General features: G+C 38.9%; 1 protein-coding gene across 1 annotated transcript in view; it reads left to right on the top strand.

Annotated features, from left to right (window-relative positions):
• The first annotated feature begins 428 nt into the window (after positions 1–428).
• LOC106934226 (heparan sulfate glucosamine 3-O-sulfotransferase 3A1-like) overlaps positions 429–25,640 on the top strand; it is a 34,832-nt gene continuing 9,620 nt past the window's right edge. The window contains exon 1 of the mRNA XM_015013992.2: positions 429–1,255. Within this exon, the coding sequence (XP_014869478.1) occupies positions 759–1,255 (497 nt within the window). The 5' untranslated portion in view covers positions 429–758. The remainder of the gene's footprint in view (positions 1,256–25,640) is intronic.

The following is a 25,640-nucleotide window of genomic DNA, read 5'->3' as shown; positions in this document are numbered from 1 at the left end:
AGGGAAGAACATTATTTCAGCAATCCCTATCTTTGCATTTGTTGTCTCTGGCAAACTTTAGTTTGGCCGTCATGCTTTGGACTCTGCAGCACTGCCATGGTTTATTTTATTTTTTTAAACACATCTCTTCTATTTCCTTGATCAACAATACTGTATTCTATAATGTAAAACTTGCAGGTTTCTGTAGCAGCAACTTTTACTTTTGTCTACATTTGGAGCTTGAATTCAATGCCAGCAGGATTTCCTTCTTATTAAAACGTAAAAATAAATGTGTTTAAATCATTCAAGAGTATTTTAGTTGTCTTCCTCAAGTCTATATTCATCCTTTAAACTTACTAATTTCACAAATTAGTGAGCCTACCATGATTTCCACCCACCTGGAAGCTTATTGGTTGTTTGGTTCGCTCTTCTCCCTCCCATTGGTCAGGTGCCGTGTCAGTCATCGAACTTGACGTGTGAGACAAGTTTACAACTCTATACACGTGCAGCTGGTGAATCAGGAGCATCCTACATCAGGAGAGAGGCGCAGTCTATAACCCGAGTGTTTAATTAATCCACCTCCATTTTCGCGAGGTTATCTTTGTTTTATTTAAGGTAGTTTTGCCTTACATGTCAAGTTTAAGCCCCATGTGTTGTTTTTGGAGGGTTTATGCTCCACATCGCAGGGTGGATGAAGATTATTTTCGCACTTTTCTTCATGGAAAGTGGATTCAGTGATGTTCGCTTAGCATGGCTGTGGCTCCTTCACCGGAGCCGGTATGGCTTTTAGCCTCATCCGCAAACTGGACCCCCCGTCCCGAGGCATCCTGTCCAGGAAAGCGGTGGTCATGCTCTGTTCCCTCCTCGCCCCTCTCATCCTCCTGCACCTCCTCACCGACCGCTGCGCCTCGCCTTCACCGATCAGAGGCTCTCCGCGGAACAAGCGGCTCGTGAGCGAACGGCGCGCCGCTGGCCACGGGGTCGCCGAAGGGGCTGTAACGGCTGTGCGCGCGGGACCGACGGTTTGGCAGCTTCCAGAGGAGTCACCTGCTTTTCCGCCGCCGCAGGACCTGGTCGTTTCTCCCAGGTTAGCAGGTAAAATCAGCCCGCTCGGGGAGGGGAGCAAGAAGCTGCCCCAAGCTCTCATCATCGGGGTGAAGAAAGGAGGGACCCGAGCTCTGCTGGAGTTTCTACGGGTACATCCGGACATCAGGGCAGTGGGAGCGGAGCCGCACTTCTTCGACCGTAACTATGACTACGGACTGGAGTGGTACAGGTAAATATGTACAAATAATATAGTTTATACCGAAGAAAGAAAATGTTGTGTAAATGTTCCTCAAGCTTAAATGCAGCAGAATATTAAAACTCTAAAAAGAATTCCAGCCTATTTCAGTATTTATTAAAATGTCCAAATTAAAGGTCTAAAATGGCCAGTAAGTAATATAGACTTTATATTTCCTTGGCTTATCTTGCAAGCAAAACGTTACAATTAAAGCATGAGCGCATATTCTTTTGGAAAAACCTTCAACTTCATTATTTTTCACGTCTCAACAAATCAAATTGCCCAGATTTGCAAGTAAGAGAAAATAAAATAACGTTTTTACAAGTGTAACATCAAATTGTGATATGAAAACAGCTAAGTTAAAAGTTGTAATTGCCCTGAATATAATGTGCATAAATGACACTTCAATGTGCTCCCTCACTATAGAGTTTTATGACGTTATTAATTGTCTGGATATAGTTATCAATAGATATAGTTCTGAATACTGTTAAATACCAAATTACATTTTTATGTTTTTCATTTTCAAAACTGTTTCACAAATTAAGTACATTATTTAACTTTAAAAAACAATTAATTTTTAATGGTTAATGTACAAAGTTTCAATAGATCAATATAAGAATAACCCAACTGTGCTGTTGTGGGTTATCCTAATATTTCAGTAAAGCTCTAAAAAGTTCTAATTGTAACGAACTGAATTAATATGGCACCTTTCCAGTCATACTGACCACTCATAGCGCTCCACACTACAGCTAGATACACCCATTCGCACTGACAAACACACACAACAATATGCAGGTTGTAAGCCAGGTTGGGATTAAGGCACATCAACATGCGACAGGGGAAACTGAATCAAACGTACAACTTTGCGATTTCAAGACAGTTACTTTAGCACTGAGCTACAATTGCCAAATATAAAACTAAACTCTGCAGATACATGATACATGGTTTCCAGTAGGATTGTGGTTGTATTTCATCAGACTATTTCATATTCAAATAAGGATGGATTTTTTTTCTTTTTTATTTGAGTGGCTAATATTTCATCCCTCAGAATTTTTGCACCACCCCCTTACTGCCGTCCTTTCTGCTGTTTTAATTTATTTATGATTTTGAGATACTAACCTAACATTAGCCTGCTTCTTCTCTACTTTGATATGACTCTTTGATCATTTGTCCCTTAACTTGTTTTGTTTGCAGCTCCAGTCAGTCATTAGAGCATGCAAATAATGGTTTTGCTGCTTCTCCGAATAAGCACTTTGCTTTCGACATCGTAAATATTAATAAGTCCAACTATGTTGCATTATGTTCAATGCTCTTCCCTTAAGGTACGGACTGTGTCTGTTTTGGCTTGCCATTCAGTCGGAATCTTTGGGAATCTTTGAAAGGAACTGGATTATGCTGTTCTGAGTCATTAAATTGCCACAGTGATAGATAGTGTTTTTCTTGTGTTTTATTTGGCCTCCCATACATCACTGATAAAGACATGTCACAGTCCAGAAATCTTTATTTTGAATCTCAACTCTCAGAAGTAGCCTAATTGCTGCTGAAATCAGCACAGCCTGTTGATTTATTGAAGCTGCGTTGGCTCTGGTTTTATTAGATGTTATCAAGCGGCTCATTTTGTTTCACATTTCAGGCTTGACCACCTTTAGCTTCTTTAGTCAAACCCCATGGAAACAAACTTTAAGCCAATTTTAGAAACAACCGAGGGAGGAAAAACAAGTAGTTAAAATATTTTTGATAATTTGCGGTTCACATTTTCTCTGCTGAGTCAGTTTGTGTCAAAAGTTTCTCAAAAACATTTGCAACCTAATTTCTTTTTTAAACCTATCCATGGTGAGACACACACATGATTTAACTATTTGTTCTGTCATTCTAAATTTTCTACAAATATTTGTTTCCACAGTTACACCATTATACATATCCTGCAGATGGCTCACAAGCTAAATTGTTACAATGGCAGATATGTTCCTAAATGCTAACAATATTTACACAAGACTTCAAAATGATACATTTGTCTTCTTAGGATTTAAATTTTTACACTAGAGCAAAAATATGAAATAAACAGATGTTTAGTAACAGCTTTTACGTACCTATGAGTGTTAAAACCTTTTTTGCCATTTTCATAGAAGAGTACTAGTAAAACAAAATGACAAAAGCTGGCCAAATAGTCAGATTATGAGCTGCTTTTGTTGCTCTTAGTTTGCTACCAGTATTAGAAACAATGTCAACTGGATGGTCGGTGTTGCTTGATTCTGTGAAAGCTTGTGTTTCTTAGCAGCCAGAAACATTTACAGCTGAATTTTTCTTATTTGGAAGTGAAGGGAAATAGTAGCGATTTTTTTTTTTTCAGCCTGCTGATCAACAGTGGGCAGCAGCGATTCTGAAATTGTAACATTTTAAGCCGGTCTAGATTCCCCTAAAGGCTTCAGGAAGGTTGGCGTTAAAGTGTTTTTTTTTTTGTTTTTTGTTTTTTTGTTAACCGGAAAGCTTAAAAACTTGTTCATGGCTTTTGTAGTTTGATTTTGCTTTTAGAGAATCAGATTCCAAGTAAATACACATTTACTGTCCCTTAATGTCTCCTTTTCCTCATGGAGGAGTTTCTGTAGCTCATGTCGAATTTGTGATTGATTTCATCTGTCACTGCTGAAACTCTGTGAGTGAGTGTTGGTGTGTTCACATTTCTGCAGGCCTGTGGGGAATAATGGCTCTTCCTCTCAGTGGCTCTCTGTCTAATGGGGCATTGCCGACATTGCGGCTCTGTTATTAAGAAGGATTAGGGCCATAATGAAAGGTTACCTGAGTGTCTCAGGAGGTATAATTCACCCTTTTGATTGAGTTAACACTACGCACAGCACCGCCTAAAAGCCCAGAGACCAAACTTTTACTCTCGTTCACCAACAACTCCCTTCAGAGCCCCCTCTCGCCCTCCTCCCCTTCGCTTCCCCTAAACATTTTGGCTTTCTCCCATCTCCCACTCACACACCGCCCTCTTTGTACCTCGCTGAGAGTGAACATTCTCTTTTTGCCATCACTCTTTCACACTCTTCTGTTTACCTATTCATCCATTGTGGGGTTTTATATCCATGAGGGTCCCATCTATCCCGAGGAGTTGCCAAGATTCTCTGGAATTTGGATCGCGGCTCCGAGGACAGACCTCCGTGCCGGTCCACCTTAATGCTGCCCATTAAAACAACAAAAAGATCCTTGAATTAGAAAGAGGAATAAATAACTGTTAGAAGAACACAGTCCACTCAGCCGGAGTTCATCTTGTCGGCTCTTCCCTACAACGTCTGAGAGTCCTCCTGTTGATGGCTCTTGTGTTTCTTTTTTTTTCCACTAAGATTGTGATTGAACTTTGTTCATTCCGAGTTGTTGGTTTGAGGGCATACAAAGGTATTTTCTTGTGCTTCGCTGGTGCTTGTCGAAACCAAGAAATCGGTCTGATTGCAATGGTTAAACCAACAAACTCCTAGACAAAGTTGCTGCTGCCGCCATGCAGTTATTTTAAGAAACTCTTAAAATTCCTCTTCTGTGGGTATGGTATGTTTATAAAACATATTTTATGTGATGGTTAAAAAGCTGAGCGTAAGGATGCACACATGTGACATACAATGGTGACTTACCAAATTAAGAATATCAGATTGTTTTGAAAATGGCCGTAGCTTTATCTTTCCTTTTGTAGATTAACAGTGTTCTGGAATTTTCTTCGTTTTCCCATACTGCAGTGTGCAAAAATGAGTCTTTGTATAAAACAAATATTTGTTAGTTACATTTATTAGATAAATTTATAGTTACATTTATAAGTGTAAGTAGTAGTTCTAGAGGAACTACTAGAGGAGTTCCTCTAGTAATTTCCAGTTGGATTTTGCTGAAACTTTCAGTGTGTGATTATCCCACTGCAATTACAAGATTCATTTAAGGTTTTGTACACTTCTTTACCCAGGGAACCAGGAAATGTAGAGGGTTCAATATATTTTTGAATCCAAAATAATTTTTTGATAAGTTTTATGTGTTTCCTTGAAGTTTACTTTTTTAAATCAAAATCAAATTTCAGATGTTTCATATTGTTTTGAGTGGTTTTTTTTTACACCTTAAACAAACCAAGTATCCAGTCAGTTGGTGTTACATTTCACCGCACATTACTCTGTCTAACCACACACACAACCTGTTCTTGTTCCGGCTCTTGTTGTGGAAATGGACACGCCAAGCGAACAAGCAGGTCAAGCACAAGCACTGTGAAGTAAGGCGGAGGTCCGTGCTACAGAGTGGTAACTATTATGTTTTTGGCCGACTTGGGTTACTGAACACCCAGGCTTTCACCTGTCCTTCAGACGGCTAAAGACCGGTTGGATTAGGCCTCACCTGATCCCTGAGTGGGCTAATTACGCTCCATAAAAACATGGATGACCACACAAAGAACAAACCCAACTATATGTGGACCATGTGCTTAAAAAAGGTGACTAACTAAAGTGAACAGCTGCTTTAGAGGAAATTTGTTTTCTATGGTTTATCGGAATGAAATTTTTTATGCGATATTGTTTTTTCATATTTGTAAAACCAGAAAAAAAGCCAACAGAATCTGTATGTTTGTGTAGAAAATCCTAAGAAATCACATTATCTTAAGCTGTAGCATTCCTTTAACCACACAGGTACTTAAGACAGAGTTCTGTAATGGTAAAAAAAACAGTTCTTGATTATAAATGCAATGACCCAGTGTTGACTTGTGATTGCAACTGCCTACGTTTCGTACGCAGATCTCTTTCCCTCTGTCGCTCCGTGATTAGTGCCGCCAGACAGTTTTAGATGTGGATAAACTCGGAGCAAATTAAGGATTTTATTTCTGATTTTCAAGTATAACCCAAGATCCAAATGTAATTCTTTAAGTAAGTAAAATTACTGGAAATCCATAAGTGTTTTCAAAAAGCCATTAAAGTTTTTTCTCCCCCTGTAATTGTAACTGATTAGCCAGGTTAGTTAGGCCAAATGTTTTTTTTTTTGTTTGTTTTTTTGTTTTTTTTATGAAAGACAATTTAGAGTCGGTAGAAAGCTAATAAAAAGCAGCATTAAATCAATGTTCATCTGTTGGCTCTTTTATCTGGGTGGCTGAGTTTAAACGTAGTCCTCATCTGCTGTTGATTCATATTTCTTATGTGGTTCTGTGAAGTTCGGCAAATTGTTGGAAAGAATGACACAACTCCAACTGGGAGTTATACATTAAGACCTTGTGTTCGTCGTACGACAGGAATGTTCTCATGTTATACAAAGCTTTCTGTAATTTAATCAGCCCCTTGGAAATTTTACAATACTTAAATCACAGCAGTGAAAAAAAATACCTATTTGCATGTGAGCATTGCTTGTCTTGCGACTGCTTTGGTGCGAAACACACAACAGCTGCAATTGAAGACTCAGTATAGCAGAAATCCTTTTTTAGGAACAATTACTGTGAAAATATAATCTTAATCTAATTAGCTTTCTGATACTTTTTCATTCCCGTTGCTATTTTTCAGAAGGTTGAAAATGAACATATTAACTCTATGATCATATTAACTGTGTAGGTTTTTAGGAGGGTTCTTAGTTTTCACAAATCCTTTAATTTTGGCTTCACTTTTATATAAATACATATTCATCTGGAGGTGGATTTTCTTTGTAAGATAGTTTCATTATATTATTGCATCACATAAAACTACGGACGTTATCTTAAAATTCTTTGATTTGTTTGTGGTTTGATTTAAAGCTACTGCCTTCGTCAATTTTCTGTTACGTTATGGACTTTAAAAAATAAGAATATGTCAATAGATTAATAATTTATTCATAAAGCACTTCTACAGATAGCTTTTAAAAGTGATGTATGAAATAAGATAAGAGAAAATGTCTTAAAACTCAAAACCACAGGAGATGAAAACATAAAGGCAAGCAAATATGTCTGAACTTATGCAAGTCTGAAAAGACAATAAAAGGCAGAAAATATATTTATGATGAAGTATTTTTAAACCAAAGCAAATGGCTGAATAAATAGACAGGTCTGTAATTTTTTTCATAATTTTCTGTTTAGTCAGAAGATCCTATCATTCACAGCTTTATATATGAGCAATAATATTTTAAAAAGAAACTTAAAGTGGGAATTAATTAATTAGCCTTAAGAATGTGGGAACTTTGATTGGACCTTTTATGGGAAACGACAATTTATTGACAGTGAGAATGAAAGTAATATTTACAGAGAAGACAAATACGAATTAGGATCTCAAATTTAAAATTACTAGGGCAAAACAACATAATTGTGCAAAGACGGGTCTGTAATTGTGCCTGTCCCATCATGTTGTTAAAAAGGTTGTAACATGTTTACAGTTGTAAAAACAGTTGTAAAATATGCCATCTGACTTGTTACCTGAACTGCCTTACTTTTATTCTCATCTGGACCTACTGGAGTTCAGGAAATGGTCTAATGCCTCTGCGGGTGAAACCGCCAACTGGTCACAGAAAAGTCGTCTTGGTTCTCAGCTTAAATGGGCAGGACTGGTATTAGTCTGGGATACGTTATTTCAAACAGGCTGATTTTCTCACTCCAGTTCTGAACAGCATTTAGTTGTTCTTTATAACTCTGAGGAGCTAAGGAACATTCCTAAAAAAAGAAAAAAAAAAAAAACTAACTCTGCCATTGGATATTTTTAAAACCTTTCTCTTTGTTGTCCACGGTAGTTCAAACAGCAGCTGATGGACAATTTTTCAGTAGCATAATCTACACATTTTTGTGAAAATTTAAGGGTCGTCATCAAAGTTAACTTAATCAGCTAAGGTCCTGCAAAAAGTCCCTCTTAAGACTAAATATTGCTTACCAAGTTTTATATTTAACTTTTTAAGTCTTTGGTGTATTCCTTCATTGTGTCTTCTGTGAGTTTTTTTAAATGCCAGAGCGTTTCCATGAGAAACGCTCTGGCATTATTCAGTTGTTCTGTAGTAGTTCTAAAATTTAAATGTCGTTAACCTGTGACAAAACTACATGACATGTAATTTGGAGCAGAAACCAATAAAACCGAACAACTGCTGTGTTTTTTTTTTTTAGAAACAGTTATTATTCTGTGTGAAAAATTGGGATCCATCCACCCAGCCTGGACCCTGCAGTAATATCTACCATAAATTCACATCGACCTCTATTGCACAACATAAAAATATGGCTATTGAGACATTTTTGGATATCTGAGTCAGTAAATGTATTTTTAATTCTTAGTTGTAAAATATTTAGGAATTCTGTTTATGTAGTATTTTAGAGAGGTGAAGACTCCAAAAACATTTAAAAGACTAGCAAAAACACATTCTTAGCAGACTAACGTTTTGGCGTTTGACCCTAGTCAAGGTCAGTTTTAATTATGACATCTAGGAAAGTTTTTAAACATCATGAATTTGACCCATTGAAATACCCTGTACTCTAAAGACGTGTCAGTTTACTTGGTATTGATTACACAAATTACCAATCAGTCTGAAAATATTCCTAGTGACTGAGAGCTTGCTTCCCTTTGAAGTTAAATTAAAATTTTCCCTGAATTTAATTTAGCAAATCTCTCAGGTAAAAACATAAAATTTAAGTAATGTAATATACTTATTTGATCTATAAATAATAATAAAAAACAGTTTTCTGCATATTCCAGATAGTATTATATTTTACAATAATTGCCTCAGATTTTCTGGAGCATCTGTTAAAAGCAGCAGGGTTTTCCGGGGCAGGTGGAGCGGAAGGTCCGGACGGAGGTGGAGGAGGTCGTGACAGGGGTTGCAGAGGGCACACACTCAGTGGACGGGAGGTAATGTGATCACCAAAAGACCTCCTGAGCATGAGCTCTGAGCTGCCTTTGGATTGTGAAAGTGATTATCGGGGGGTATAATTGTACAGCCTGGACACTCACCTCTTGCTGAAGGCATGCAGACCACAACCACGGCGCCCCAACCCTCTCATAACCCCCTCCACCACACACCCCCAACTCCTTGACCTCCTCCGCCCCCCGCCGACTTCTCTCCAGCTGACCCTTGTAGGCCCCATGTTGGGGAGGTAGATGGAAGCAAGGGAAATATCAAAAGTAGTGCCTGTCAGCAGCTGCCCTGTGGCATCCCGAGAATCTGCCCTCCAATGGGTGGGTGAGGACAGGCAGCAGGTGCAGACCCCACCTGGATCTCCACTGCTCACACCTGATGCATTCACCTGACACACCTAAAATAAGACTATTTGTTGTCTGCGTGAACTGGGAGGCCGGTGTCGTGCTTTGGTGCAGATTTTTCAGGTGTCAGGGATCAGCACCTCCTGGGGCTTTGATGAACATGTGAAGAAAGGAAGGGTGATTGATCAGAGTCAGGAGGGTCGTCCGGAGGGCTTCAGCCGACCACAGCAGCCTCGGACCTCGCAGTGCCAACAGATGGTACGCCAGCACTGGGGTCAGGTTACATTGTTTCTAGGATTCAGTTGTTTGTTCACTTTTGGGTTTATGTATACACAAGTCGGCAACCTATATGACCTGGTTGTGTCTCAGCTTAGCAGCTGTTGGCCTTTTTATGAGCTTTCAGTCACGACTTTATGAGGCATTTATTCTGGGATTCATATTTCCGAATGAGAACTTGAGGTCAGTTTCTTTTTTTTTTTTTTTGGTTTTTTTATTGCACTTAGCATTACAGAGCTGTGTATTTTTGTACAGTCAAGCTGTGATAGAGAGTATTGTTTTATTGCATTGTGTTGTGTCTGAAGTTAAGATGTGTGACCTTTTGAAAAGCAATTGCTTCACGTCTGAAGCTCAGAAAGCTATTTTCAGGCAGCATACTGTACCTGAAGCCATCACTGTTCTGGCAATTCTCTGAATGTTATTGATGTTTTTTTTTGTTGTTTTTTTTCCTTAAATCCATCTAAACCTGCCAAGTAATGTTTTCTAACAGTACAGCAATGCTGGCCTTAGGCTCTCCAGGGAATAACTTAAAAAAGAAATTGAGATTTTTCTGTACTATATATAAAGTCAAAGGTCGATGGTGGTTAAGTATTATCCTTCCTCCAACAACCTCTAGAATTCATGCATAGTAAGACTTTAAGAGGATTTGCCAGAGAGCATCAGGATTTCAAAACGGTGAGGCCAAACCACGTTATTTGGGCACAGAGGGGCTCAGTAAATGATGTATGGATGGAGCATGTATGTTTTACGACTCTCTGTGGTGTGGATTGGCGGGGTAAGCCTATGCCTTAGCGTGATGGATCTCTCTTTCCCATCTCTCAGGCTGCACTTTTATCACAGGAAAGGGAGCTCTCCACATTTTCCACTAAAAAGGAGAACAGTGAGCCACAGAAAGAAAGGAAGACCCATCGCTGTGGAAATCTTGGGAGCCAATGAAATGAAGGAAACCCTTTTCTCCTGTGTCCACCATTTTATATTCCTACTTTGGGATCTTTGTCAATATTTAGTGGCGTGATAAATGAAGATAATTTAAAACCTGCTTTTTTTATTTACTCTTGTTATCTTATTCTGTTATTAAAATTAGTCTGATCACCGAAGCGATTCAGCTTGATGAAAAAAAGAAATAATAATACAAAACCTTAGAAAAACATACTCTTGGCAAGTTCACACTTTAGTATGTATTGAGATTAAACTAAGTTTATTTACTCATAATCTAATCAATGCATCAATATAACAAAAATCAGTTGCTTTGAGTGATCAATATTATAAATAAAAGAAGCTAATAAATGTATGTATATTCCTCATAATTAAAATGTACTTAGTCATCATTAAAATCAAATCAAAATTAAAATAAACACTTTATTTATTAAAAATATAAACGAGAACTGCTAATCTGAGAAAGTCGCACACAAACACACACTGTTGTTCTTGCCAAAAGGCCACTCCCACTGGAAAGTGGTTGGTTTTGGCCCTAGTCTGGTGAAATATTAAAGCTTTCTTAATTTCTAATTTAGCAAAGCAAGAGAAAGTTTGACATTTATTAACAGGCATTTAAACCACACTCCTCCACTCAATGCCCTTGGAAGCCATGAAAACATTCATATTTTTGACATTTTAGGGCGCCAGTTGCACGGAATAAAATGTTATTTTGGCCAGACCCCAAAAGTCTCGCAAGGACTTTTTAAAGTGACCTGGAGAAAAGCAGTAGGAGAAAAGGTCAAAGGTCAAATCACATATGTTTGTGTGTACCACAGGTATCAAAAGTTAATGCAAGCTGAAAAGCATTTTGTGTGACTGCTACTCAGAGAAGTTGCTCACGCCAGCTCTTGATGTGTGTTCACTGAGCAGGAAAGTCTTTTCGAGTGTTTTCCATGGGCTTATTGGCTTACATGGATTTGTTTTCCTCTCCTGTCTGTGCTTAAAGGCATGGACGCTGTCACATTCACAGTGTGCATTATCTGCAGCTGCCGGTGTGGCGATAGGATGGCAGCGAACGGCGCTTTCAGTCTTCTCCGTCGGGGGGCTCCGGCCATGCCAGTTGCTTTGGCAGAGTCTGCCCAGCAGACATGGGCAGAGGCCATGGCAGACGGCACCTCAGGCACAACCCTGGTTTGACTGCCCAACCTCTGTCTACGTGCAGCACACTGCAGCAGAGCTCGAGGCGCGTGTGCGTGGCTCTCTGAGTCCATTTTAGGGGGATTGGCACTTTTTTGGAACCGCCACCAAAGAGACCAACATCCTTTCGCTCAGATGTTATTTTCAAGCTTTCAGCACCTCCGTATCCAGCGTATTCTGCATATTCCAGCTACACTACGAACAAAGTCTCTCACAGTAGTGATGAGTGAAATAAAACATGCTGAAGATTAGGGTTTGGCATCAGTAAAGACCACCACTGGAAATCCTGTACAATTTTTTAAATATCTAATAATGGAGGTGGTGAATGGAGAGAGAATGACAGAGTGCCACTTAATCTGCTGCGAGAGCTTTTCTATTCAAACAGAAGCGTCGTGTATCTGTTGCATGTGCGGTTTGAAAAAGCCACCTGATTCTTCAAATAGAAATCCAGCTGTTCAAACAAAGTCTTTTGTATTTCACGTGTGAGTGGTTGCATTTTATAAAGCAGCCATTCACTGCGTAAAATAAGATGTCCCTCAGCAAATGATCAAATAAAATTTATCACAAGCACAGGTTTAGTCTTCTTTGCTTACCAGACCTCAGGTCAAAGTTGTTGTTTTTTTTAAATTCCAGCTTCAGTCTTTCAGATCTTTTACAGTTTACTCATCAGAATAACAATAATAATAATTTAAAAAAAAACATGCAGTCTCTACTAACTACCACCGAACGTCAGGCGGCTTGATTAAGGGGAGGAATCTGTTAGAAATTGAGTTTGCCACCCTGGACTTGCTCGTTGATAGATGGAGTGCAACTGCACAACCTCTGCCTTTTTTACATAAAGATGGAAAAGGGTGATAAAGGGGCCGTGTAACAGCAGAGCCTGTGATTGATGGGCCCACAGGGGAGTGCAGAGAACCCACACAGTAATTCAATTAATCTTAACCTGAACACTAGTAATTGCTACTGTAACTAGGTCTGACTGTATATTAGACAGGAAGGAGATTGCTGTCAGAGGAGCATGTCCAACTAATAGCAGAAGGAAGAAACATGCATGGAATTCTGCTTTTTTTTTACCTTTTATGTCATCATTCTCCAGCCTAAAATTACGTTTTGCATGCAAATGAGACATTTGAGAAACTTTATTTTTTCTTTAGTTGTAAGCCAGGAATTAGAAAACGAGGATAAAAAAAAAAAAATCTGTACGAAACACGCTGCTGTTAATTTTTTAATAAAATTCTATAGTTGTCTCTCAGAAAAATGTTACTGTTAACAATATAATCCTTCATTTTCTGAAATATATTTTTCCTCAGAATCACATAAGGAGACCATTGCCATACTCATAAACAGCGTCTTGTGAAAGTGTTTACATGCCTCGAACTTTTTCATAACAACACTATAAACTCCATTGTGCTGCACTAGGATCGTATGTAATAAACCAACGCAAAGTAGTACATAATTACAAAGCAGGAAAAGGATACATAGTTTTCATATTTGTTTATCATAAACCCCTGAAAAGCATTCTGCATTCAGTCCCTCTTCATTTTGACACCCGTAAATAACATCTAGTGTAGCCAATTGCCTTCAGTAGTCAGCTACCTATGTTCGCTATTTTGTGAAAGTCACCGAAATTTGTCAAAAAAAAAACAAAAAACATAATTAAACAATATTTAAAGCTTTAAAAATCTCACAGAGCGATGTTTAGTCCATCAGAAAATGGAAAGAGCATGACACAACTGGAAACTTGAGTCTTTTTTGTTTGTTCTGAGCATTAGTTCTGACAAAAACAAAGGTAGTCTTTGATTGGCTTCCGCGATCAAATTAGCCTTCTGTTTCTGCTTTTCTCATGTCCAAAGATCCCATTAAACTCTACAGCAGATGCTTTTGGATTGTCAGAAATCCTTTGAGCAAACCTCAACGTATTGATTGTTTCCTGGAGGATCCCAACAGGAGTTTGGAGGCGTTTACCAGGAGACAAAGAGACGAGACTTTGATTTTATGCACCCCCTGGAAATTAGATACCTTGAACACGGCATATAAATCAACTTTACTGTAAAATCTATTTTTTCTTCCTCACCATTATCCTTTGTTTTCTTTTCTTTTTTTTTTTTTTTTTTTTTTTTGCTAGACACACCTCTGCTTTCCTTTCATGTCTTAAGATTCTTTCCATAGCTAGATTCTACAGCCGTAGTGTCTGGTATGAGATCTAAGGCGAGGAATTTGAAATAGCATGCTTTGCTAGTTTTTACATAAACGCAGTCAATTTTTTTTTATCTGTCCAGTCGGCTGATTCTGGATCAGCCACTGTCGGAGGCAACTGCTGCTGTGACAGCATAGAACCTTGTGGGACTTGACATGAGACCGAGACAGTTTAAGCATCAAATTTGCGGTGGGGTCGGGGGTTATTATGTAATTATGTTGTCAGGCTGATTGTTTACTTTGACATCTTCGTCCCACATAGACACATCCTCGCCTGCAATCGAGGCATCAATAAGGAGGAGGAAGCCGCTTATTTAGCCACCAGCGTAGACGGATGCACCAGATAAAGCATTTAAACTCCTTCCAATAAGATGATACACGTGCAGCTTCTGCACCTCCTCAAACAGACTTGCATTATTTATTAATTTAGCCAATTAGCAGGACTGAATTATTCACCCAGCTGCCTTGATCACATCCATTAACACCACCGTCATCTCATGTGAGATTCCTGCTACCTGGTGGAGGCATTTGGCTTACTTCCAGCATTCTGTGCTGCACTGCACTACAACCTACTTTCCCCCTCATGACAGCCTGGGAAACCTCTGGCCATAATGGCCACGTCTCAGAGGGAAGTGACCAATGATTATTTGCTTCCGATGTACTCAGAGGATGATAGCCGTCATCCGGGCCGCAGCATCCTGTTTAGTTCACCTATCTTGTTTTACGCATACATACATTTAAAAGGGACTGAAATACGATGCATTTCCAGGATATAAACCAGTTGTTTTGTTTCAAGATTTTATTTACAATCTGTGCTTTACTCAACTTGACTCTACATTCAACAGCTGACACCTCACATCGATTGGTCAGAGATTCTCATCTACAAACAGCAGCATGCCAGAGAGCGTACGTATTACATGGGGTGGTGTAAAAGTTTCACTGTGTGATAACCTTGAGTTAAAATAACATGGTTTCACTTTATTGTTATACAAACAATTTCAAGCAAAGATGTAACAATTATTTCACTACTTTTATTATACTAATATTTTACTACAGTGATTGTAGCAGTGATGATTATAGATATTTATTTTTGTTATCCTGTACTGTAGCCATCTAAATTTATCATTTCAACTTTATTTCTAAAAGCACATTTAAGATAATCAGGATTTACCATCATCATGTATTTGTTCAGCTTCTTCCACTTATCAGGAGATTCGCACAGAGTCAAATTTTTCTCGGCGTCACACAGTAAACTGGTCAGTAGGAAACGGTGTTCACATTGAAGTTTTTTTGTATGCAACACCGTGGTGACAAGGTTTTTCACAATCCATTCCGATTGTGAAAAATTAAGGAATTTGTTGCAGGAAATGCAGGAAATCCAGTTGATTATGAAATCTCAACCGTCAGTGGACAGTGTGCAAGGAGTCCACGCATCTCACAGAATGAGCACAATACTCCTGAGTATGATAGAGCCTTTAGTCTTGGCATGCAGTTTCTCTGCCCAAACCAAGTTGCCTTGTTTTCCCTTTCCGAGGCACGAAAGTGAGCAGAACCACCAGACTTGACAATAGTCCTGAACAATAAATCCCAAAAACTCACAATCAAAAAAGTGTGCCAGCTGTAATTAGAATCCGTCACATCTCATTCATCAGTCATCCTTTATCTGGAACTGTGTAATCTTCTCTGTAATCTTTGTTAAATAGGAAATGAGAAAAATTACAACGACTTAAAGTAAACTTATATCTATGTACATAAGTCATCCAAAGTAAAAGTAATATTAATGCTTATTGTGATCCTTTATGTTTAGCTTTAAACCAGACGTAAATGAGCTTTTCCCACAGCTTTAAAGAAAAAAAAAAAGTGCTTGTCACTGGGATTTATGGGGTCTCAAAATGCTGAACAAAACCGTTTCCTATTTTTACTGTGTTTACTGGACACACAGGCAGGCCCACCGCACATTTGATAAAAAGTGATTTATTTTCATTTGCTTATCTGGCTAATTGATGCCCCCCCCAGGTCTCCCTGGCAGCAGTAATTTCATTACACAAACAACTCAGAGAAGTCTGATTAACACAAATGAGAGTGCAACAACCCCACTAGTTTACATGTTAACCTACACATTGGGAGTCATGTCAGTTTCACACTGACTCAACCTTCATTCTGCTTTGACGATTAAAAAGAAACAGGAAAGAAGGCTGAACTTGTTACTCTGATTATCCACCATGAAATACTGTAGTAAAACTTTGACATAATGTCATACTGTCATTTCATTTCAGTACTGTAACATATATTTCTCCCCCACTTGTGCATATGTTTGTGCTAAGTTTGGTCTAAAAGTGAAAGTTTAGTAAGCATCTACATTTAATTACAGTTGAATCTGTGAACTGGAGACTCGGATATAAGAGATGGAATCCTTGAAAACTGGACTCTGCAACCTGTCGTTAGCATTAACAGCCAATTCAGATTTTTTTGCACATTCCAACTTATTTTCTAAAACAAGTATATAGCAGAGATAAAAGAGCTGCATCTTTTATCTAATGCAAATAGTAGTTTATAATCCAAAACAAAATGGATAAAGTCAACCCACAAATGTTCACCAAACCATACGTCTATTTTTGATCTGACTTATTTCAAAACAAAGTGCATCAAAACACATTCTGGTTGCTGATATACTTGTACAAAACGTGATATTTTTCAGCTGTATGCATTTACTCAACAAGACAGCATTTTTTAAAAGTATTTTCCCTCTCAGTCAGAGCCCATTAAGGGAAAATTGGCTGATTTTGACTACTTGCTGAACAAGCGTATAAACAAAGTAAATCTGTGAGGTAAATTTTTTGCCTAAAACTAAAAGTTTAGTAAACATTTCTATTTATATAAAACTGGTCACATCTGGACATGCCTGTTGCAATTGGAAAGTATGAGTCTTGCTGAATTATTTTCCGTTTTCTTCAGTAAATATATATCAACTCTGTATCCTGGAGGCTTATTGTCATTGCACAGCCTGGTTAGCTCAACGTATTCCCACATGAAAAGCTAAGTTGTTTCCATCTGCCAGTACAATACAAATACTCTTTTTAGCTCTGAACCAAACAAAAGGACAACTTTATTTATGCAGTTTTGCATCTAGACTTCAGAAATCTTGTGTGAGGAATGAAAATTAAACTATAAAAGCTCATGTGGTTCCTGGATTCTGGATATGGTCCTATATAACATTCTCACTATTGCATGGTTTTTCCTTACGAATCTACAAACAACGAGCTAATTGTTTTAATTTATGACAGAAACCCACAATAGTACTTTCTGCTGCTAAAATATAGTAAAAAAAACATTTATTAGAAATTACACAGACTGGTGGAATCACACTTACTTCGCAATGGTGGAGTCATGTGCTTTTACGAGATTTTTTTTTGTGTGGTTTTGGAAACTGAGGGTCTGACGGGATGACCCTCTCCTGACCTCGCTTCTCTGCTGTCCGACCGTGACATTTACCGCACTCTTCCTGAGCATTGCGCTAAGACCGCAGGCGGGTTGATGGGAGAAAACGTTTCTCTGCCTTTTTTCAGTCAGCTGACGAGCAATGCACAGTAACAAGTGGGGTAGGGGAAATATGGCATGTTTGGACAACTCATGCCACTATGCTTTCTCTGGCTACTCATTAAAAGCACTGTCATGTTTCAGAACGGCATAATGTCATGTTTTTTTGTCTTTGTAAAAACTTGACATATTTTATAACAGGCCCAGGCATACTTCATTTCAAATGCAGTGTATATTTAGAGAGGGACGTTCGGTTTTTAAGTGAAGAGTTACACACAGACTTAATGCTGAATACCATCTTAATGAAAGCTATGTGTTACCTTGGCGTTAATGTATTGTGGCTCTCTTGCTTTTATTTGTTTTAAAATACTCATTATGGCCCTTGTAACAGTGGTGTTTACAAGTCAATATCCATGAGTTTGTTGGCCTCCAGAGACCGATGCCTAACCAGACTTATTTCATTAAGAGCTCACAGTATCATCCCTGGCAAATCTCCTCTCATTGTTAATGTTCTTGTTTGTTTTAATCATCTAATGATCGGTGAACATAACTGGAAAAGCTTAAAACATACGTGCACAAACTCAATGACTGTTTCTGACGTATAATAAAACATTGATATTTTCCATTTACCCCAGTAGCAGTGAATATTATTTTTCACTGCCCAGTTTTTTTTCTCTTCTTTTTTTTTTTCTTTTTTTGCTCCAGCATTTCTTTTACTTTCTTTGTTTTTATCCAGCTTGCTTTAAAACGGGGTTGGCTCGGACAGGGCATAAATCCAGCAGGAGGGATTTCCCCCTCGTCCACAAAGCTCCATTCTTTTTGGCAGTCAACTCCCAGCATGCAAATCCAGCGCTTCATGTTGCCGTCTTGAATGCATGTTTTTGGAGAGAGAGAGAGAAAAAAAAATGGAAGAGAGCTCTAATACTCGGGGTTAATTTACACGAATGCAGAGATAGTTTCTACTAACAACCTGACCACACGCCTGTGTGGCCTTTGCTACACTTCGGAGGACTTGCTCATAAACCAAAACCATGTTTGCAACAATATTAGTGTATGTATATTTTCTAGGTTTACATTTCAACTGCAGGCTTCTAATGCAAATGCAAATGTGATTGAAAGTAGCTCATAATAGCCTCTATTCCACTGTCATGAATATGAATTGCATTAATATGCATTTCGTTTTGGTTTGCCGCTGCCGTTTGTCTGCACACATGTGAATAATCGTGCACACTCAGCCCCTCCTCATTATGGGCTTTATGCTGTATTTATTTATTTTCTAATTGTGCTTTAGACTGACCATATTTCTTCACACCACAGCCTTTATCTGTATTTAAGGCACATCTGTCATTCAAGGATGGAAGAGTTTGACTCCGTAATAGTGCAAACAACAGCCATTATCCCTCTGCGGAGCACTCTCTCAATGTTAATGTGTTTTTAGGACGATTACATCAGTGTGAAATATTGAAAAATAACCCACTGATTGATCACATGAATCATCAGGGCTGTGTCCCCTCCCCCCTTTGAACACCTCATTTACCATCTCTGTGGATAATATTCCAGGGCACAGCCTACAAGCAATCACCTGCTCACACAAGCTGTGGTTTGGGGGTTGTCTATGTAATCAGGTGGTCCTTGGTGACAATTGGACCATTTCTTATTGACTATTACAGGAAACCAGCAGCACAGGCCTTACCTCGGTAATGCTGCCTAAATACATCACAAGCTTATGAGTAAAAAAAAGGCAACATTCCTACCGGTGGTAACCGTTAATCTGTAGCTGTTCATGTGTGAAAAGCCTTTGGCAAATTTATCATTTGACACTGCATGTAAAATGTTTCATTTTTAAACCCTTAGCTCATAAATATGTTTAGAGCTTTACTGGTTTGTCTTTCTACTTACTTTACATTTCTTACCAGTGGAGAGTCAGTTGTTGAAATCAGTGACATGGTAGTGAAGGAAGCTACATTGTATCCGTTTCAAAGGGGATGTTACAATGTTCACTGGTTATTACTCAAGTAATAATTCAAAATTATTTACTTGAGTAAAACAAACCAATTGTCAATAGGTTTTTAATCACTACTTTTAATAACAACTTAGCTTTATTGAGTCTGGTGTAGGAAAGGAGAGATATAGACTTAAAATTTATTGAGATTTCTTGTGTAATTGTGACATTTGCATTTATTACTGGTTTAACTGATTTGCACTGCAACTGCCAAAGATGAGAGGTCTACACATATATTCCCATTGGGGTTCTTAGGAAGCATCAGAAATCAGATTTTCAGGAACCAAACGGAGACAAAGAATAATGGCATCAACATTATAATAAATGTATGAAATTTCAAAGGAAGTGGGGGAAAAAAATGACTTTAATCCTTTAAACTTGGAAGATCTTATTTAATGTCTTTTTAGCACTGAAAGTCGTGTTCAGTTTTAAGCGGGAAGAGGAAAACATCCCTACAGTATATCCATTGTCCGAACTTTAGAAAGGAGGTTATGCCTTGTAATTACATTCTATTTCTAGATCCATTTGTCTTTCCTTACAGAGAGCTGACAGGTTAAAACATTAGCACATTGTCAGCGGCTCCTCAGACGCCGCACTTCTCCATTGCACTTTATATTAACTTCCTCCAACTCAGCTTCCCAGATAGAGTTACCTCTCTGGAGCCTGGGGAGAAAGAGGAGGTGTTTTCCCGTTGCGTGGCCGGTTTAGCAGAGCCGTGATGGGGGCCTTCCGCATTCTCACTGGAGGTTTGTTGGATTCTGGGTCACAGTCCTGCCCCGGGCGCCCGCTGGCTGCACTTTGGCTGTTCTGTGTCAGTTTAGCTCCTGTGACATTCCACATTGGGTCATTTTTCACCTTTTTCACCTTTTTCTTCCAGCAAACAACCTGCTCTCCGTCCCTCCCCGCCTCGCTGCCACTGCATGCAGCCACAGCGAGCTCAAGGCAACTGTTGCTGGTAGCAAAGCGGTCTCGACACCTCTGCATCACCTGTTCGTTATGCATAACAGTGCTGCCTCAACAGAAACGAGCTGCGTGAAGTTCCATTTTCCCCAGGCTATTTATTTAATGGATAATGCAGGGGACGCAAAATGGAAATAACGCATTCGACCGTGTCTTTAACCCCGGCTCCTCCCCGCATGCCTCCCTGAACCGCATTTCTTCTCACCCCCCAGTGAGCATAAATCATTTGGGTAACTTGTTATCACCGCGCTGATTATTTATTCTCCAAGGAAGTTCTAGGAGAAGCACAAAATTTCTATCAAATATTAAAAGCTACCAGGGTGTGTAAATCTTGATCTGTTTCTGCCTGTGTCTTTGGGAGGAGAATCTTAGGGAAAGCTTGCTGAGATTGTTCAAGCATGTTGACATCAGAAGAAGAGATAAGTCAGGGGGTGGGGGGCATTTATAACATGCTAATCTCGGTCCCGCTCTGCTTCGTCGGCAGTGCAGGGATGGCAGAAAGGGGTTCAAGCTTCCCCCGGTGTGCTTTGGCCATGGCTTGGCTCCGAGATGAGAAAATCGCTCTGATGTGCCAGGCGCTTTGTATTCTGAGCCTGGGAGTTGAAGGCTGCAGACAGGAGGAAAGAGGGAGGAGGCAGAAAGAAGAAGAGACAGTAATCACTTTTACACTCCGTGATATTGGTGTACACCTAACCCCTAACTCCATCAAATATCTCCCACCCGCCCCCCACCACCCTCCCTTCAACCTCAGTCTAAACAGAAACTTGATCTTCAGGTTTAGCCTGTACTTCAAGGCAGTTTTGCTGTCTTCCTAATTTTTTTTTTTTTTTGGAAAGCTTACGCTCTGGACTCCATGTGCTCCCAAAAGTGTTTAAATTTTACTGTCAAATATTTGGGTTTCATTATGCTGCAACTATCAGATTTCTAGTAGGAGTTATGTTCTACTACCTTCCTCGTTCTTCTGTCTATAGATCAAGAAACGCTGTACTGAAGGAGACGCAATAACTGTAATGAAATTCAGGACGATGGCAACTGAAACCTACACCAGCTCTCTGCTGCGAGGCAGACAACGGCGTCTGGGAGGAATGACGTTCTGGGTTCACAGCGAACTAATCTGGCAGCCCGTCTAACTCCAGCGCTCTTGGCTAAGAAGTTACCTGACTAATTTTGGCTTCTATATGCCAACGTTTGTGCACAACAATGAAGCCCTCTTAGAAGTAGATCTATTTTAGAAAAATCCCAGGCGGTTTACTGCTCTCAGAACTACACCATCGAGAATCAACCTGTCAGGTTTTTTGCTTTAATTAGGTGTCGTACCGGACATTGATTTTGAGTGTAGATGTGCCACTGTAGTATTATCAATGCATTGATATTCTTATCTGTGCGGTGGATGGGGGATGAAAATACCTGGAGATAAAAGCAGACGCATTGAAGTTGAGGGGTTGGCAAGATTGAAAATGACATCGTCTCCACAAGCTTTTCTTCACATTGAAATGTGCGTTGTGTGGTAAAATAAGGAGACAAATTGTCTGATGTCGCACCAAACACACATGCATTCATGCACACACACGGAAACAAACACTCTCCACCACACCCAGCTCATCCTCTTTTCCTTTGTTTTTCTTCATCCTTAAGATCCATTATCATAAAATAGAACAGACTTCAGTATCATCCACTTGTACTGAGCTGTGGGAAGCTTTCAAATAGCACCGTGCCACATCTGCTCCTTTGGCAAAGAAAGAAAGGTTTAGTTTCCTAATGCCTCCTAATATTTTTACCAGCTGCATAAAACAACAATCTCCAGACATCTAATGTAGTGGGGTTTGATATATGCTACGTAGATAATAGGTAAATATTGACGGCAATCCAGGACGTTTTTTGCGATACTGATATTTTGCAGTTTCAAATCATGCCATGATCAAATGAAAGCTATTTGTCAACATTTAGCCTATCACAGCAGTGAATAGAAAATTAACACGATAAGAAGCAGTTTTAGTTTGGCTGGACTAATGAACATCACTTCAGTTTAAGCTGTGTTAGGCGGCAAGAAATTACACCTCTTAGAATTACTACAAGGCTCAATGAAGACAGTAGTGGGCCTAACATTGACCCCTGTGGGACCTCATAATGATGTGTTCTCTCCAGGTGGTCAGTCTTGATTGAATTGATAAAGTGCTCTAAAAGTATAGGCCATTTACCATTTAACTTTTTTTTTTCCCTCCCTTAATTTAAACTAAAATTTAGGAGCTAATCATCTAAAATTAGTTCCAGCCAGTCATAAAAGGTGAAGATCCAAAATCAGACATGAAATCTGTGATTTGTGCTAATTGTTTACAAAGCTAATATGCACAATTAGCTTTTTGTATATTTCCTACTTTAAATGTAGCTATATAATTATTAGACTGAGAGGCCTCTGTTTTCACAAAACAGAGTTTGTCTCGTGTGCCATACCCAAACATAGTGAAATGTGTAAAAGGACACAAATTCACACAGCAGCTGAAATAGCATGGCGCTACAATTGTACACCAGCTCTGAATACTTTTTTATTTGTAAAGATCGAATTTAGCTTCAATAGTAAGAAAATGTTTCTGTGTTTGCTTTCAAAAGTTTATTCTGGTTCCGAGTCAGTACCTGTTTATATTGGAAATGTTCTAGAGACTCTTCATTATTCTTGTCTGATTAAAAAGTAATAAAACCATAATATTTTGCTTGTTAAGGTTCTTTAATAAGTTGCATTTGGAATGATTAATACCGAGCGTAGCTGTGAACAGCACATTTCTCTTCAAGCTGTTTTTCAGTTATAGAGAAGTCATCTATAAGAGAAATGTACAAGAGATGTGTGTAACAGTTTGTGACTTAAAGTGTCACCAGACAGAGCAGGCAGAATGTTCAGGAAAGCTTGCGTCTCTGTGTCTGTGCTGGTAAAAAGAGAGAACATCAGCGGGATTGTCTATCTGCCAGCTCATCATTTCAGCAGCTGTTTCACGAAGGATCAAACCCTCTACTTAAGTTATTAGAGTTTGCCTTTTTATTTTTTAAATCACAAGCTACTGAGATCCTTTTCGGATTGCCATTCCTTCGTCTTTCAACGCAAACAGCAGCTGTAGCAGCGGCAGTGGAGCCACTCAGGTGGGATGTGGGCCAACAGAGATGTGGCACACAGCAGATATCTTCCAAGCGACAGCCCATGTGTCGCATGTAAAAAGTCTCAAATGCTCATATTGAAAGTTTCAGCGGCTTATAATTTACCATGCCAGTGGTCCAAAAGACAAAAGACCCAGTCTTTTGTTATGGTTAATTATCAGAGTAGACCCCTTTAAAGTCTTCCATTTTGCGCTGAACAAATTCATATTTAATTTTGCTCTCACAAATTTGACACAGGGCTTTGAAATTTTCCATTCAGATCAGGCTTAAAGGGGGAATTTAAATATCCTATGAAATGAGTCCTATTTGAGTTCATTTTCCAGATTGTTTCAACACTAAAAACCGTAGAAAAAGATAAGAAGGGCTGCATACTGGCCTAATGCTTCCTAATGAAACCACCTTTAGCATACAAGGGAACATTTCAAACCACAATACCTTGAAAATTAGCTTTGGCATTAAAGCCAAGTTTAGGTGTCTTATCTCTCATAAGCTGCTGAGTCCCGAAAAACTGACTTGGCAGAATGAAAAAAAAAAAAAAAATAGCAGAGAGCTTTTATCCAAAGCCAATCCCACTGAAGTGTCATTTCCACAAGCTCTGTCTCGAGCTGCTTGTAGCTCTGAACTGGGTCAGAGAAATATGAAAAAGTAATAGCAGTGCTTTCTGAGAAAAGCCTCACACCACCCATGTGATGGCAGTCCATGTAACACACAGCTCCTCCAGGTTTATATGTACTGCTGAACTTTTGTCACAATTTGGTTTAATGCTAAATTAATCCACCTTTCTGGGTTTTCAGACACTTCAATCAGTAATCTTAAGTTCTTTTTATTTACTTTTCCTGACTCCACACAATATCTCCAACTCAAATGCATCTCACGAGGCCAGTTTAACTTTGAAAAAAATGAGAGAAATGATTAGTTTCTTTAAGCATAAAAACATTGCTAGAAATTTTACCCATTCCTCCTGACAGAACTGATGTGACAAGTTTTAGGTTTGTAATTTTGCTTGCAATCAAAGCTTCAGCTCTGCTTTTGGCACGGTGTTCTCAGGCTTGCAAATTCCACACTTTTTCTATGTAACAATTAAAATTATGAACAAATATATAAACTGTTTTTTATCATCTCTAAAAATGAAAATAATTTATCATCATGAGCCTGGTGAAAATGTAAATGAATTGTCGTAGTGACGGAAGGCTAACAAGCTAGCCAGACAAGCTGTTTTACTTGCTAGAAATGTTTGTATCCTTTTTGGATACAAAGTTACAGTTAAAGTTCCTTTACCTGTGGTGAGAATATGTAATGTATTTGTTAAAATAAAAATAAATCCTTGAAGTGGTGGTCAGCTAACAAGCTAGTCAGATGCATGTTGCTGGGTTTGATCCATGTGTTTATGTGGAAATGTCGGCTAAGTTTGCTGGCTGTATCAATCTGAAAGATCAACTGAGCCTCGTTGGGCAACTTTATGTTCCCCAAAGATATAAAGTTTGGACTTTAAGTTGTGTAATGGTGTAAAAGATGTTCATGTCTTATAGTTTTTTTTCCTTAAATTAGTTCAGCAGACATACAATCAGTTGATGTGACGGACACACATCTCGGAAGCTCAAGCTAATATAATACCAATGATCAGTTCTGTATGCTTGCCTGTGTCCATAGCTACACAAAACTGTATCTGTAAGAGCACAGTAGTATTGGTTTCCAAATTTTACACAGGAATATTTTCCACTTTGTTAGGTTGTTGTTGAAACTTTCTAAACATTTTAAATCTCCTGTTAGCATGCGGGTTCAGTTGGATATCTTATTGAAATTGCTCCAAACCATCTAAATCATGTCTTCTGCTGTTTCTGTCACTTTACTCTTACTAATCTTTCCAACTCCATTCTGGACGTCACCTTCCTGACCTCTGACACACAGCCTGGATCTGAAAGTCGGAAAAGGTTCAAAGCAACTCGATTGCATCCTTCCAAACACTCTGCATCCCTCAATCAGTCTTCCAAAGCAGCGGGTG

Source organism: Poecilia mexicana, unplaced genomic scaffold (assembly GCF_051168715.1).
Source record: "Poecilia mexicana isolate PSO_F unplaced genomic scaffold, ASM5116871v1 scaffold_19, whole genome shotgun sequence".
In the NCBI taxonomy this organism is placed as follows: domain Eukaryota; kingdom Metazoa; phylum Chordata; class Actinopteri; order Cyprinodontiformes; family Poeciliidae; genus Poecilia; species Poecilia mexicana.
Note: the sequence above shows the minus strand (reverse complement) of the source record. Positions and strands in the feature narration are given on the sequence as shown.